General features: G+C 43.8%; 1 protein-coding gene across 1 annotated transcript in view; it reads right to left on the reverse strand.

Moving 5' to 3' along the window:
* Positions 1–15,618, reverse strand: part of PLCB3 (phospholipase C beta 3) — a 201,313-nt gene that overhangs the window by 20,457 nt on the left and 165,238 nt on the right. Inside the window, exons 22-23 of the mRNA XM_068261207.1 lie at positions 13,287–13,376; positions 7,707–7,764 (exon numbers count right to left, since the gene is read on the reverse strand). Of these exons, the coding sequence (XP_068117308.1) occupies positions 7,707–7,764; positions 13,287–13,376 (148 nt within the window). The remainder of the gene's footprint in view (positions 1–7,706; positions 7,765–13,286; positions 13,377–15,618) is intronic.

Here is a 15,618-nt window from a genome sequence, read left to right on the forward strand (position 1 = left end):
GCACATCCCATTTCGGGGTGGAGATATAGAAAAGGAACTCTATAAAATCGAATAGACCTGGATCTATCGTCTAGGGACACTGTCCCCGAGAGGCCTTAACTCTGACCTGAACTTGGTGTACTTTCTATGATTTGATCGATTGATCTTGCAAAAATCATGTCTGCTAATGTGTTCATCATCGTGAGACATAGTTTTCACTGAATCTCCATCTGCACACACGGACTTTGATGAATGTTTACATTGGTGCTGATGTTGATGTCAATGTTTGATCCAAAGAAACTAAGATTATGATGTTTCCTCAGTGACAATCTGGCTCCCCACTTACAAAAGTATGGAAGATACTAACCAGCTAGTGTAGCTGGAGGCAGTGTGGGCGTGGAGCCTCGACGTTACGATACAAAGGAGGAAGAGTAGAAGCAGTTGTCACTCCATACCTTGAGAAAGCCCCGTGGGCGGGGTGAAACACGTTGGTAGGCGTGGCTACCGCGGGAGTGCTCGCGCTGGATCCCCACGTGTAACACCGAGCCGTCTCCTTCTATACAGATGGGAACTGTTGCACCAGCGGCTATGAGGCCTTAAACAGTAACCGTCAGCGTGGCGGCATCGGACGACTGCTACATACGTACCCAGTGCACTGCGGTAAACGGAAGGCCCTGTGAGCCGGAGCTCACCAACTCATGCGCGCAAGTATACACGGTTGTTTAACCTCAAGATTCAAGTCTGTGACGCTTCTTTGTGCTACCCAGTGGCCCCCAGTCTGCATAAGTTAGTCAGTGGAATCACATGCCTGCAGCAGACTCTAATTACCCACAAGGAAGTAAACGGCTAACATCTGCTGCAGCAATGAGTTATACGATCTATAAGGCGATATCCCGGCAATCGATCACAGTGTGTCTGGTGTTCAGGTGGTGGTTGAGAACCATATTCATCAGAGTTGTGCTTGGTATTTTCGGCAGTAGACTGAGCGATCACACCTTGCGGTGAACTGGATCAGGTCCCTCTATAGATAAAGCGCGCATATCCTTGCCAGGTACTAATGTTTTTAACTGTGTGTAGTTTTTAATTGTGTCATGCGACAAACATGCAGCCAAAGCTATTATTAAAGTGAATCTTGTAAGTGCACGAGACGGCAGTCTTATTTAAGATGATTGTCTACATGTACAGTGTTAGGATCATAGCGCCTGTTTCAGGTTGTGGCAGTCCTAGCTCCCTTTCGCCAATGCTAGACAGCACATGTGCCCCTTAGTGTTACCCTGTAACGAGCCAAGGCCACTAAATGTGAAGGGTCAATATATATGGTCACATAAATAAAGGGATACTATACATGGGGACATTTTAATGTTTTGCTGCTGCTTATAACCACACAGAACGTTTTGTCAAAGCCTGGATTCACCCGTGGTGAACTTTCATCCCAAAATGTCCAGCATTCCTTCTGCCCTGAGATCAGCTGATATACAATAATTTCAAACAGAGAACTGACCACCCCTCAGTATGCTAACAAATACAATGAACAAAATGAACAAGATGAGGCTTTCAGAGTCTGTGATAAATGATTCAGAAGTTATAAAACATAGCTTTTAGTTACAATCTTAAAAACGGTAAACAGTTATGACAAACGTAGTGAAAGTACATGTGTCATGTGATACTGTCAAGGATGGCCTGACACGCGTTGGCACGGCTTTAAGAACAGCCACTACTTTAGAGGCAAAGCATTGAAATTTCAAGAATTGTAACAACCGGTATTTAAAGACATTGGGCTTGATTCACAAAGCGGTGCTAACCTACTTAGCACGTCTAAAGTCTTTAGACGTGCTAACCAGGGTGCTAAGTAGGTTAGCACCAGATTTTTCAATCAGATCGCGCACAAAGTTTTGTGTGCAAAGTTTTGCGCGCGCAAAGTCCTATGCGTGTGCTGAGTCCCATAGGCTTTAATGGGCACTTCGTGCGTAGCGCCCTGCGCTCTGTGCAGTGTGCGCGTAAAGTTGTACGCGCATAAAGTTTTATGCGCGAAAAGCTCGTTTAGACGTGCTAAGGGGGTTTTCACAGGCGTGCTAACAGTTAGCACCGCTTTGTGAATCAAGCCCATAGTGTGTAGAGTCTAGTATACATCGGTATACTTCAGCTCACTCCAGCTATGCCAGTGCTATCTACAGGATTACCTCGTGCCCATATATATCCCATTGACTGCCAGACGCCTGACCTATGCAGACCATTCATTCTGTAAATATCATCCCAGTGACTACTGCTGGTTCTTGATAGAAGAATCCCCTTAGACTGATTGTAATAAGTGAGCTGGCTGATTAGCAAAACATCAAAATCATTTAACAAAAACATGCAAGCTAAAAAACCTGTGCAAAAAGTATGCCTAATGTGTGCCAAAAAGTGCACTTGTACCCCAAAAAAACATTTAACCAGTCAATTTATAAAGTAATCAATAAAAAGAAATAAGAGGGCCGCAATAGAATCACAGTAGTATAGGAAGAAAGGGGTTTGTAGTGCATAAGTGAATGGTGCTCACCAGAGGACCTTAATTAGTAGCATTTGCAGGGAGGCTATAAATTATTGATTTATTGCTAATCAGCCAGCTCACGGATTACAATCAATCTAAAGCCTGGGTTCCCAATAGGTCGATCGTGATCTACCGATACCTTTCTTGATTGGCCGAGAGCAGTGCAGGCAGCAGAGAGTGATAGGACGTTTGCTATCCACATTGCTGCCGGACTGAACTCCCCCCTCTTTTGGCTGCCGGTCTGGAGGAGCAGCAGACACCACTGCTGGAGCTGGAGGGAGGTAAGTGATTACTTTGCACCTACACTTAGCTACCTATGCTGGGCACCTACACTTAGCTACCTATGCTGGGCACCTACATTTAGCTACCTATGCTGGGCACCTACATTTAGCTACCTATGCTGGGCACCTACATTTATAGTTGTGTTCAAAATTATTCAACCCCCAGTGAAATTTAGTGTTTTGGACAGTTTGACATTGATTTTGATCATTTCAGTCATCTTGTTTACAATTAAATCAAAGAGGCACTTGTAAGTCAGACTAATATAACATAACATTTATAATGAAATAACCACAAATGTCTTTTCTGTGCTCACATCATTATCAGATTTATTCAACCCCCAAGTGACATTCATTCTTCGTACAACGTCCTTTTCCAGTTATAACAGCTTTTAACCTTGAAACATAGCTTGACAACAGTGTCTTGCAGCGATCTACGGGTCTCTTAGCCCATTCTTCATGGGCAAAAGCCTCCAGTTCAGTCACATTCTTAGGCTTGCGCGCTGCAACTGCTTTCTTTAAGTCCCACCAGAGGTTCTCAATCGGATTTAAGTCTGGTGACTGCGATGGCCACTCCAAAATGTTCCAGCCTTTAATCTGCAACCATGCTAGTGGACTTGGAGGGCAGCACGGTGGCGTAGTGGTTAGCTCTCTCGCCTTGCAGCGCTGGGTCCCTGGTTCGAATCCCAGCCAGGGCACTATCTGCAAAGAGTTTGTATGTTCTCTCCGTGTCTGCGTGGGTTTCCTCCGGGCACTCCGGTTTCCTCCCACATTCCAAAAACATACAGATAAGTTAATTGGCTCCCCCTAAAAAAAAAATTGGCCCTAGACTACAGTACTTACACTACATAATATATAGACATATGGCAATGGTAGGGATTAGATTGTGCGCTCCTTTGAGGGACAGTTAGTGACAATATATATATATATATATACACTGTACAGCGCTACGTAATATGTCGGCGCTATATAAATACTAAATAATAATAATAATAATAAAATGCTTGGGATCATTGTCCTGTTGAAAGGTCCAACGTCTCCCAAGCCTCAGGTTTGTGATGGACTGCATCACATTTTTATCCAATATCTCCTGGTACTGAAGAGAATTCATGGTAACTTGCACACGCTGAAGCTTCCCTGTACCTGCAGAAGCAAAACAGCCCCAAAGCATGATTGGCCCCCCACCATGCTTCACAGTAGGAAAGGTGTTCTTTTCTTCATAGGCCTTGTTCTTCCTCCTCAAAACATAGCGTTGAGCCATGGGCCCAAACAGTTCTAATTTTGTTTCATCAGTCCACAGAACACTACCACAAAAGAACACCTCCAAGTCCACTAGAGCATGGTTGCAGATTAAAGGCTGGAACATTTTAGAGTGGCCATCGCAGTCACCAGACTTAAACCCGATTGAGAACCTCTGGTGGGACTTAAAGAAAGCAGCTGCACGCAAGCCTAAGAATGTGACTGAACTGGAGGCTTTTGCCCATGAAGAATGGGCTAAGATACCCGTAGATCGCTGCAAGACACTTGTGTCAAGCTATGCTTCACGTTTAAAAGCGGTTATAACTGGAAAAGGATGTTGTACTAAGAATGAATGTCACTTGGGGGTTGAAAAAAACTGATGATGATGTGAGCACAGAAAAGACATTTGTGGTTATTTCATTATAACTGTTATGTTATATTATCAAAATCAATGTCAAACTGGCCAAAACACTCAATTTCACTGGGGGTTGAATAATTTTGAACACAAACTGTAGCTACCTATGCTGGGCACCTGCACTTAGCTACCTATGCTGAGCACCTGCATTTAGCTACCTATGCTGGGCACCTGCATTTACCTACCTATGCTGCGCATCTACACCTAAATACCTATGCTGGGCACCTACACTTAGCTACCTGTACTGGTAGATTTCTTGGTCGCGACAAATTTCAAAGTGGCTCGCAAGCCAAAAAAGTGTGGGCACCCCTGATCTAAGGGGATTCCTTTACCTGTTTTTATATTTTAAGGGGATTCCTTTACCTGTTTTTATATTTTTATTCATTTTGTGGATTTGTCCTTAATACAATGTTTTTTAATTCATATTCTAATGGATTTCTTTGACATTTATTATCCACATTTAGGCAACTTTGTTCTGAAAAAATATATTGCTACTTAGCTTGACCAGACGGAAGGGGCACCTGGAGCATTTGAAATGCGGATGTATACTAGACGCTACACACTATGTTTTCAACTATCTGTTTTCACGATTCTTGAAATTTCAATGTTTCGCCTCTGAAGAAGCTGCTGTTCTTAAAGGGAAGGTCGGAGCAAAAGAAAACCCCAAAACAAAACAAGAATTACCTGGGCCCTCCTCCAGCCCCTGGCAGCCTATCTGTCCCTCGACGCAGCTCCGCTTCCAGCCGATGTCTTGGGGTCCTCTCCGTTACAGATGCCAACCTCGCCAGGTCGGCATCTTCTGCGCCTGTGCAGAACGCTTTCGGGTACGGAAGCGCGACCAACGTTGCCATGCTTGCGCAGAAGATATCCGCAATGAAGGGGACCCCGGGACACTGGCTGGGAGCGGGGCTGCGGCGAGGGACAGATAGGCTGCCAGGGGCTGGAGGAAGCCCCAGGTAAGTAGATCTTGGTTTTAGTTTTTAGCTCGGATGTGTCCTTTAAAGGGATACTGTAGGGGGGTCGGGGGAAAATGAGCTGAACTTACCCGGGGCTTCTAATGGTCCCCCGCAGACATCCTGTGCCCGCGCAGCCGCTCACCGATGCTCCGGCCCCGCCTCCGGTTTACTTCTGGAATTTCTGACTTTAAAGTCAGAAAACCACTCCGCCTGCGTTGCCGTGTCCTCGATCCTGCTGATGTCATCAAGAGCGCACAGCGCAGTCCCAGTATGGTCTGTGTCTGCGCAGTACACCCCTGGTGACATCAGCGGGAGCGAGGACACGGCAACGCAGGTGCAGTGGTTTTCTGACTTTAAAGTCAGAAATTCCAGAAGTGAACTGGAGGCGGGGCCGGAGCATTAGGGAGTGGCTGCGCCAACACAGGATGTCTGCGGGGGACCATTAGAAGCCCCGGGTAGGTTCAGCTCATTTTCCCCCGACCCCCCTACAGTATCCCTTTAACCACTTCAGCCCGAGAGCAATTTTCACATATAGGCGCTGCTCCCATTCATTTGCCAATAACTTTAATACTCCTTATCACAACTAAATGATCTATATATTATTTTTTTCAGGACAAATTCGGCTTTTAGTGTGTGTTCATTTTGTTTAGTAATCACCTTATTTTCTATGCATTTTAAAGGGGAAATAAGGGGAAAAGATGAAAAAAAACAATCTATTTCTCCATTTACATCCATTATAGCTTTAAATTAAACAGTGCTGACTATAAGTTAAACCCACTAATTTTATTTGCTCATCCATCCTGGTTATTGCAACATTTAGATTATGTTCCTAGCACAATGTATGGAGAGAATATTGTATTTGGAAATAAAGGTGTCTTTTTTCTGTTTTGTGTTTTTGCTTTCTCATTGTACACTGTCAATGATTACAAGGCCTTATTTTGAAAAATAATATTAATATACCCTTATGGCATACATATTTAAAAAGCCAGGTTCCTAAGGTAACAATATATGTTGTTTCTTTCATATTCTGTCACTTTGTTTTCATTTTACAAGTCTTTTATTTTGGTACAGAATATGCAAAAATGTAATTTCTTTTGATTCAGTTTGTGACTAAAAAAAATACAGGAGACATGCGCCTCAACCCTAAAACTCTTTAAACTCTATTCTACTACTTATCACGGTTAAAATGATACCACATATGTCTCTTGTAGTGTTGCTAAAACTTTCCCAAGTTTGATCTTAATTCTGAAAATGACTTTTTATATTTGATTGAGTTTGTCCCTACCTATTTTTCATGTGACGTGGTTCACAGGTTTTAGACACAGCAAAATGGACTCCACAACTCGTCACGGTTAAAATGATACCACATGTGCCTCATTTAGTAGCAAACTGGTTGTGCACTCTCCACAACAACACTGGACAAATATATTTGTCCAGTTGGGCTTAAGTGGTTAAACGTCTTAATGACCGCCTCACGCCAATTGACGTAAACGCGGCGGCTCCCTTAGGGCTGCGTAATGCCAATTGGCGTTAAATCCTGGGGGAGTGGTTTTGCAGAGGAATGCGCACGCCGATGCGTGTGCATTCCCGCTTCAATGACGGAGCTCCGCTTCGTCATCAGTCTCCCAGCTGCGACTGTTAGATGGCGAAACCGCGGTCTATTTACATTGTACAGCACTGCGGGGGGAGAAATCCCTCGTGTGCTGAGTTGTACAGCCCTGCAGCGTGCCCGTAAAGCTGCAGTGGCCTGAATTGCAAAAATAGCCTGGTCACTAGGGGGGTGTAAGCCTACGGTCTTCAAGTGGTTAAAGCCATGAAACATGTATTGGACCATTCTTGACACTGTGACATATGGAATTTTACTACATCAGACATATCTGTTTACCATTTAAGATTGTAATTAAAAGCTACATTTTATAACTTCTGAATCATTTATCACAGGCCCTTAAACCCTCATCTTGTTCCTAATGTGCACTGTATTCATGGCCATTGGTGTGTGAAATGATCATACCCTGATAAACACGAATTTGCTCATGTGGCCACTACTATCCCTATTAGCCAGCTGACTTCAGGTTAGAGGTAATACAGGACACTGCCCCCCCCCCCCCCTCCCCAGTATAAGTAGACAGAAGCAACCCTAGTCAGTATAGGTAACCACAGGAGCCCCCCGTATTAGGTAACAAAATGTACCTTCACCTGCATAGGTAGATAGAAGAGCCCCTAGTATAAGGTAGCCAAATGTAAGCTCTGGCCCATATAGTAAATTTGTAAAACACTCAACACATTTTACTATTCCTAAGCTTACTCACACTGCGTAGAAAGTTCACAGATTCATTGATGTGACGTCTGTTGATCTCTGTGAGTTCCCTAGAAAATATGACAATATCAGGGTATAGATATTTATTTAAATATTTATATAAACTAGCAAATTGCCTGTTTTTTCATGATGCAGGTCAGAGAATAGCACAACATGTGGGTAAGTGTACAGCATATGTGTACAGTGCATAGGTAAGTGTACAGCACAATGGGCTGCACTACATGTGTAATGCTAGGTACACAACATAACATTTTCTGTTAGATTTATCTGCCAGATTGATTATTCCCAACATGTCCGATCTGAATTTCGATCGATATTCAATAGTTTTTTTCGATCTTTTTCTATCGATTTTCATTAAGTTCTATGAAAATCGATTAGAAAAATGATCAAAAAAACTAGTAAATCAACGATCGGAAAGTAAAAAAAATCTATCTGGCAGGTAAATCTAACAGAAAATGTTATAGTGTGTACCTAGCATAAGGTATAGCACATTAGTGTATGTACAGCAGGTGGAAAAGCGAGAAGCCTGTTTGAGTACAGGGAGTGGGTAATTGTACAGCGTTTAGGTCTACAGCCAGCAGACAAGTGTACAGTACATGTGTGTACATTGTAAATGTGCCAGGAAAGTGTGTATGGGGCATACAAGACAGCCTGTGAAACGAATGCCTCCATTACATTGTTTTCAGCTCCTGTGTATGTGTGCTGGGGAGGGAAAAAGCTTAATCTGTGCCTTTAGATGCAGCCATATACAGTATAAGACAGGTGCTGCTTGGTTTAGTGCACTTGCTCTTTCTTTATCAATGTAAAGGGTTATCTTGTGTGTACAGTACAGGCATTTAAAAGTGGTGGGTAAGTTTACAGTGCAATTGTATACAGCAGGTAGAAAGTATAGAGAGTGGGCAGGGCCAGTTCAAGTAACAATTGGGCCCTAGGGCAAAATTAGCCTGGGGGCCCTCCAACAGACATCCCCCGAACCAAAAAGCGTCAGAGGCCCTTTGTTGCAGCCAAATTTCCCTCTTGGGCCCCTGAGTAGGCTGCTGACCCTCCCCGAATCACCTCCCAACTTAACAGGCTCTGCAGAGTCCCTGGGGACCAACAGTTAAGATGGGGGAGGGCCAACTTGGGGGCCACTACAGGCTCTGGGGCAATTGCCCATTTTTTCCTATGGTAGCTCCGGCCCTGAGAGTGGGAGTACAGCAGGTGGGAATGAGTGAAGTGTCCATTATTACAGCTATAGCGGCGCACAGAGAGTAACTTGGGCGCCGTCAGAAGATGGACCTTAAGTTACTTTTAAAACATTGTAATTCGGCCGCCAGCAATAGCTGGAAGCCAAATTACATCATTCCCCACCATCCACGTGAAACTGGAGGGGGAATAGTAATTAACACCACCGCAGGAGCAGGGTAAGCCGTATTTCGGTTGTATTCTGCTCCAAAGTCTCCCGGCGACGATTTCTCTTTTACGCCTTCCAAATTGCATGCATTTCTAAAGAACATTCAGCAGTTTTTCGTTTTACACTTCCAAATCCCTATAGCCGTGCCAGCAGAACCTAGAAGAGAGCAGACGACTGCTAACGGGGGACAATTAGTATTAACCCATAGCACATATAAACGTATCTAACCTAGGTGGGAGCTAGCACTCATAAAATTGTTCAACAAAACACCACACATTACCAGTATATTCTGTTCAAAAACCTACTGTATATAATTTATTATAAGTTTAAAGAGTAACTCCAGTGAAAATAGTGTAGTAAAAAAAGTGCTTCATTTTTTACCATAATTATGGATAAATGATTTAGTCAGTGTTTGCTCATTGTAAAATCTTTCCTCTCCCAGATTCACATTCTGACATGTATTACATGGTGACATTTTTACTGTGGGCAGGTTATGTAGCTGCTCCTAGCTGTTTTGGCTGTTAGAGACAGCTGTAAACAGCTAATTCCTGTCTGTGAACATTGTTACATTGTGGCAGTTTGCCCAGAGTACCGCGGTACTCAGAGCTTCTTGTGGGAGGGGTTTCAGCATAAAATCAGTCATACAGCGCCCCCTGATGGTCTGTTTGTGAAAATCATTATATTTCTCATGTAAAAGGGGGTATCAGCTACTGATTGGGATAAAGTTCAATTCTAGGTTGGAGTTTCTCTTTAAACTCAGTATAAAAAGGTCATATACGAATAATTGTAGTTGCAAAATTTGTTACATATGAATATATGTTCACCAAGGGACAAGTGGGTCCCAAAAAAGGCCAATCAGCTTACAAATGTCTCAGAACATTCTGTTTTCGAGACCACATATAAGGTAATAGTACCTTATTAAACATTAATTTTATTGCATAAAATATGACATCATGCATATCCATTGTACATGAGGCGAAACAGGAGCACACTAAACGAAGTGAACTCATAATGGAGTAGTGTAAACCGCGTCCCTGCGTCGCCCCACATCCAAAAGACTAGTCACTGCTGTTGGTGACAGCACCCGCCCTTCCCCACAATCACAGCAACCATGCCCTTTCATACAGTCTCAGCAAAAAAGGGGTTGTCGCCCGCAAAAAAGTTATACTGGGTGGCACACAATTAGTCTGAAAAAATGCAAAAAGGGGCCCAAAAAATTGCAAAGTAATCTCTCTCTTTGGATGCCTCTTAAAGTCCTCTTGCCTGGCCAAAAAAGTAATGTATATAGTCCAGAACACACCAAATGATTATTAATAGAAAAAGATTTCTCCAGATATAGCCATTCATGTATGTAAATTAAGTCACTACAAAGAGGAAATTTATTTTCAAGCACCAGTATTTTTGGAGAATGGGAAGGCTCTATAAGACCCAGAGCCTTCCTTCTACTTAGGTAAATATTTGTTTTTTTATTTTTAAAATAACTTCAGATTCCCTTAAAGAGTAAGAAGTTGATTCATCAAATGTTACACACGTTACCGTCAGCGTAGCGTGCGTTCTTAAGGTGCGTGCCCTCCTTGTCAATTACGTGCGCTCGTGCAACACTGCTACCACAATACTTGACTAGTGCGGCCACTACTATGTCAATTAATGTAGCAGCGGCCATGCTAGTCAATTATCGCGGTTGTGGTGCTGCACTAGCGCGCGTAATTGACAAGGAATGCACGCACCTTAAGAACACACGCTACTCTGCTGGTAGCGCGTGTAGCGTGGGCCCGTAACATTTGCCTCACGGTACGCGGTTTAACTCGCACTGCACAGTGCAATATAGGTTTATAGGTTGATGAATCAACATCAAGGTGTCTTGCTTTTTTCCTGTTTTTGGGTGCTTCCACCCACCAATCAGAATATGCTCTTCCTGGTGGTTATCTTCTGACTGAAGTTTACTTTAGAACCGAGACAAAGCAGAGAAGCAGGATCAGGCACACAGAGCTCAAAGCTGAGTTACTGACACCCTATTTACATGCTTTGACGCTATATTTCTGCTTTCTGCCATTCTGAAGACAATTCAGTTACAGGATTACAGCTAGTAAGGACTGTCTCTGAATGCTGGATGTGCTGGGTATGTTGCAGTACTCCATACTAATGCCCGCAAATAAAACTTATCAGTAAATGTCATATTTTCTTCCTACAAGTTACCGTATTAATTACTAGAAATATATGTGCATGGCCATTTCTAGCCTATTTAAAAAAAAACACACGCACACACACTAAAGAATATGAACCATGTGGTTTATAAGGTGGATGCTTAATAGAATGAACCCCGAGATACAAACAAACTGCTGATCCTGTTGTATTTCATTGCACACCTCCTTCCTGTGTAAATGCAAAGTACAGTATATCGCAGCAGAAACCATGCTCTCACCTCTCCATTGGAGTCCAGTGCTGTGCTTCCGCCTGTCCGCTTGGCCTAGTGCCCAGCATTTTCTACCATATGTACCATGATTGCATGCGACATGAGCAGGTGCCAGCACTAGATGAAGCAGGAGACAGACAGGATGGTCACACAGGCACAGCACTGGACTCCGGCAGGGAGGTGAGAGCACAGCTTCCGCTGCACTATACTCTGGATTTATACACTGTGCTGGAGGATTGCAGGAGGGGGATGAGGACATAGTGGCACAAGGGGACATAAGAAGGCATAGGGACAGAGAGAGGCACAAAGGGGGATATAGAAGGAGCCAAGGCACAGTGGGACAGAGGGATGCACAGAATGGCAGAAATAGTACAAGAGGACAGCAGGAGGCAGAAGTGGACAGAAGGAGGCACAGGGAGACAGGAGGAGGCCTAAGGTCCAGAAGGAGTTACAAAGGGTGACAGAAGAAGGCACAGGGGTACAGAAGAAGGCAAACAGGGGGACAGAAAGAGACACAATGAAGGACAGAAAGAGACACGTTGGAAGACAGAAGGAAGCACACAGGGGACAGAGGGAGGCACAGGGGGACAGAAGGAGGCACGAGGGTCAGAAGAAGTCACAAAGGAGGACAGAAGGAGGCACAAAGGGGGACAGAAGGAGAAACAGGGAGCAGAGGTAACACAAGGGAAAAAAAGAAGGCACAAGGGGACAGAGGTGGCAAAGGGGCACTGAAGGAAGCACATGGAGACAGAAGGAGGTATAAGGGGGCACAGGGAGGCAGAGGTAGCACAGGGGGCTGAAGGAGGCACAGCGGGACAGAAGGACAAACAGGGGGGCAGAGGTGGTACAGGGGGACTGATGAAGGCACAATGTAAAGCAGGAGGCACAAAGGGGGAAAGAAGGATGCACAAGGCGACATAAGGATGCACAGGGTAGAGGAAGAGAAGGCACAGAGGGACACAGTGGCAGCTGCCTGCAACTTGTGCTACACGGGCACAGCAGAAGTAGGTAATAGAATACATGTGGGGTGTGGGGCTTAGTCCGGGGTAGGGCTTCATTCAGTGGTTGGGGCTTAATCCAGGGGCATGACACCCCCAAGACCAATGGCACTCCAGGCAATGGCCTGTAATGCCTATGCCTAAAAGCGTTCCTGTACAGTATATGTGGCACTTAGAATTTCAGATAACTTTGTTATTTGTACTTTAACTGTGTTGAATTCCTGGTATAAGGGGTTTCCCTCCTATAATAAAGGAGTGTATAATCTGTGTGGTTTAAAATTTTGTTTATTGTGAAGTACAATTGAATGTGTGTGTCTTTGTATAAATGTAACGTGTGTATTTGGCTTCTGTGGTTCCTGTAGGTTCTCTCCATGTGCTCACAGTGTTCGGTGATTATGTGTGTGGTGTGCGGACTGTTTTGTCTCTCTGAAACCAGCCTGTGGACCATCTTAGTGCTGATGTTTAATGGGTTATCTTTAGTTACAGTGCTGGCAGTGTGTGGTGAGGTGTGTTTGCATTAATGCACAGTGCATATTGTGTGGCTTGTGCAGGGAGAAGGAAGTAGGGAGGGTAAGGTGAAGTATGTGACGGGTGTTCATTTTGTGTGTAGTTTCTTCTAACAACCACCAAGGGGTTGCTGACCAGGGATATAGTGCTTACTACAGCTTTAATAAAGGTACCTTAAATTAGATGCTATGCAGTGAAAATATGAAGCAGGGAAAGTACTAAGTGAAAATATGTGGATTTATTTCATTATCACTTACTAACCCATCTTTTTTGTGGCGGTCTCTAGATTTTGCCTCAGTGATGCTGTTGTGTCTTTTTCGGTCCAGTATCTTTTGTAAATCTTTCTTCTCCCTGAAAAGAAATGGACATAAATAATTTTGGTCAAGCAAGGCAACGTTTATGTTATGGTTGCATTTGACCTGCATCCAAGGTGGACTTTTACACATTGCATAATTGGGTTCCTTTCCTATTGTTTATAGGGCATTCCTCAAGCTAAATACTTTTTTGTTTTTGTTTTAATACTGTAATTCCCTATAAACTAAACAAGCCACGCCCACAGGTTTTCAGAGAGCCAAGGCACTTTCAGACAGTAGCAAAGGCTCATGGGAGCTCAGTCTGGGCAGGAGGAGGGGGAGGTATTACTAGCTAGAGATTTCAGAGACAGAGGCGAGGGGGGGGGGGGGGATTCGTTTTTTTTTTATCAAGATGCAGATAAGCCTGCCTCTGTGTAATGTTTACAAACAACATGGCTGCTGTCATTGTATCACAGGAAGAAAGAATCATATTCTATTAAAGCTGTTTGCAGCTAGATTTGTTGTGTAAACTATCTAAACTTTAGGTAAGATATATACAGTAGACAAGTTACTTGTTATAGTTAGTTTTTCATCTCGGATCCGCTTTAACCTTTTCCGGACCGACGCAGTTGAAATCTATGTCCTTCATGCGGCAGTACTGATTTGAGAGGATGTAGACTTCAACGTGCTACCGCCGCTCTGTCCCCGCTGCAGATGACTCGTCCTGCCATCTACATGACAGCAGAGCTGTGTGAGCCGGTCAGGGGCCGATTTCATTGGCTCCTGACCCAGTCATCAATGTAAACTAATCCCATTGACAGCATCAGGAGCCAATGAAAGCGGCTCATGACCTGCTCGCACAGCTCTGCCGTCATAGCGATGGCAGAGAGAGGGACCTGAAACGGGGACAGAGCTGAATGACCGGCGGGAGCAGTGGATCTTTGCGGCGATTCGTCGGTAAGCGGCGTTACCATACTAGCAGTCTCTGGTCCTTAAGGGGGCAGAGACTGCTGGTACGGAGGTAGTTAACTACAACTGTAGATGGAATTTTAGAGCAAACAAACCATGAACTGTTGTATACATTGGGATAGCACAGGGTAGGAACACTGAGGCTTGCTTTATACCTCTGGAAAGCAGTGCAAAGTTGCTTGCACGCCCACCGCATGCCCGTTGTCACCTCTTGCTCTGTGACGGCACTTGTATTCCTGGCTTCCCCTGTCGTATTTGCGTCATTGTGCACATGCGTGCCACATCGCCATTAATAAAGTTCTGCATTGTGCATTGACTTTAATGCATTCTGCCACTGCTGCATACATGCAGAAGCCGCACGGTAACGCACTGTTGACTTTGCGGACAGAATCAAATACCTCTGGTGGAACACGACATTATTTGTGTACTGGGCCCCATATGCTTTCTTTGCTGTTGCGTTACCCTTAGTGAAGAAACAGTAAAAAGGGCCCTAGTGTAAAAGGGACCAGTAAGTAAATGCCAAGCCTTCTAACAGATTTTTAATAAAGGAGGGATAAACACTACCCTTATGAGAACACAAATTCCGATATAAAAAGGCCAATATGGATAAATGATAACTTTTTAAGTATGTTTAAGAATAAACGGAATACATTTAGGCCCATATGCAATTCACTTTTGCACTTGAGTTTTCTACTAGGTGATTTTTACAGTTACTAAATAAAATGCCTTTTAAACCACCAGCATGCAAGAAAATGCTGAAAATAATTTTGATAGTAGTTTACAACTACATTTTGGTACTTTTTCACTTGCAAAATGCTGAAAAGTTATTTTAAATACAAGATGAAAATGTATCTTCTAGGAGAAAACTCAGGTGAAAAAGTGAATTGCATATGGTCCTTAGAGTCCTAAAGCATGAGAACAACGTAGCAATAAAGGGAGCCTTATGTGAATATTCCAGTTAGTTTGGTGAAAGTAAAGTAAGCATTAGGTACCTTTCTCTCCTGAAGCCTCGCATATCCCACTTAATAAGTGGGATATGGAGGCTGCCATATTCATTTCCTTTTAGAAACAATACATACTGCCTGGCAGTCCTGCTGACCCTGTGCCTCTAAGGCCCGGTTCACATTAACATTTTTTTTGTGGATCGGAACCGGAATGTATACTGTACAAACGGAACGGATGTGAAGGATCCAATGTTAACCTATGGATCCATTCACATGCGTCCGTTGGTACGGATACTTTCCGGTCCATGGATCTAAAAAATGCTGCAAGCCCTAATTTTGCTGGGCAGAACGGATCCAGACAAAAAAATACTGCAGCATTGGGGCAAT

This window comes from Hyperolius riggenbachi, chromosome 11, assembly GCF_040937935.1.
Source record: "Hyperolius riggenbachi isolate aHypRig1 chromosome 11, aHypRig1.pri, whole genome shotgun sequence".
Lineage (NCBI taxonomy): Eukaryota > Metazoa > Chordata > Amphibia > Anura > Hyperoliidae > Hyperolius > Hyperolius riggenbachi.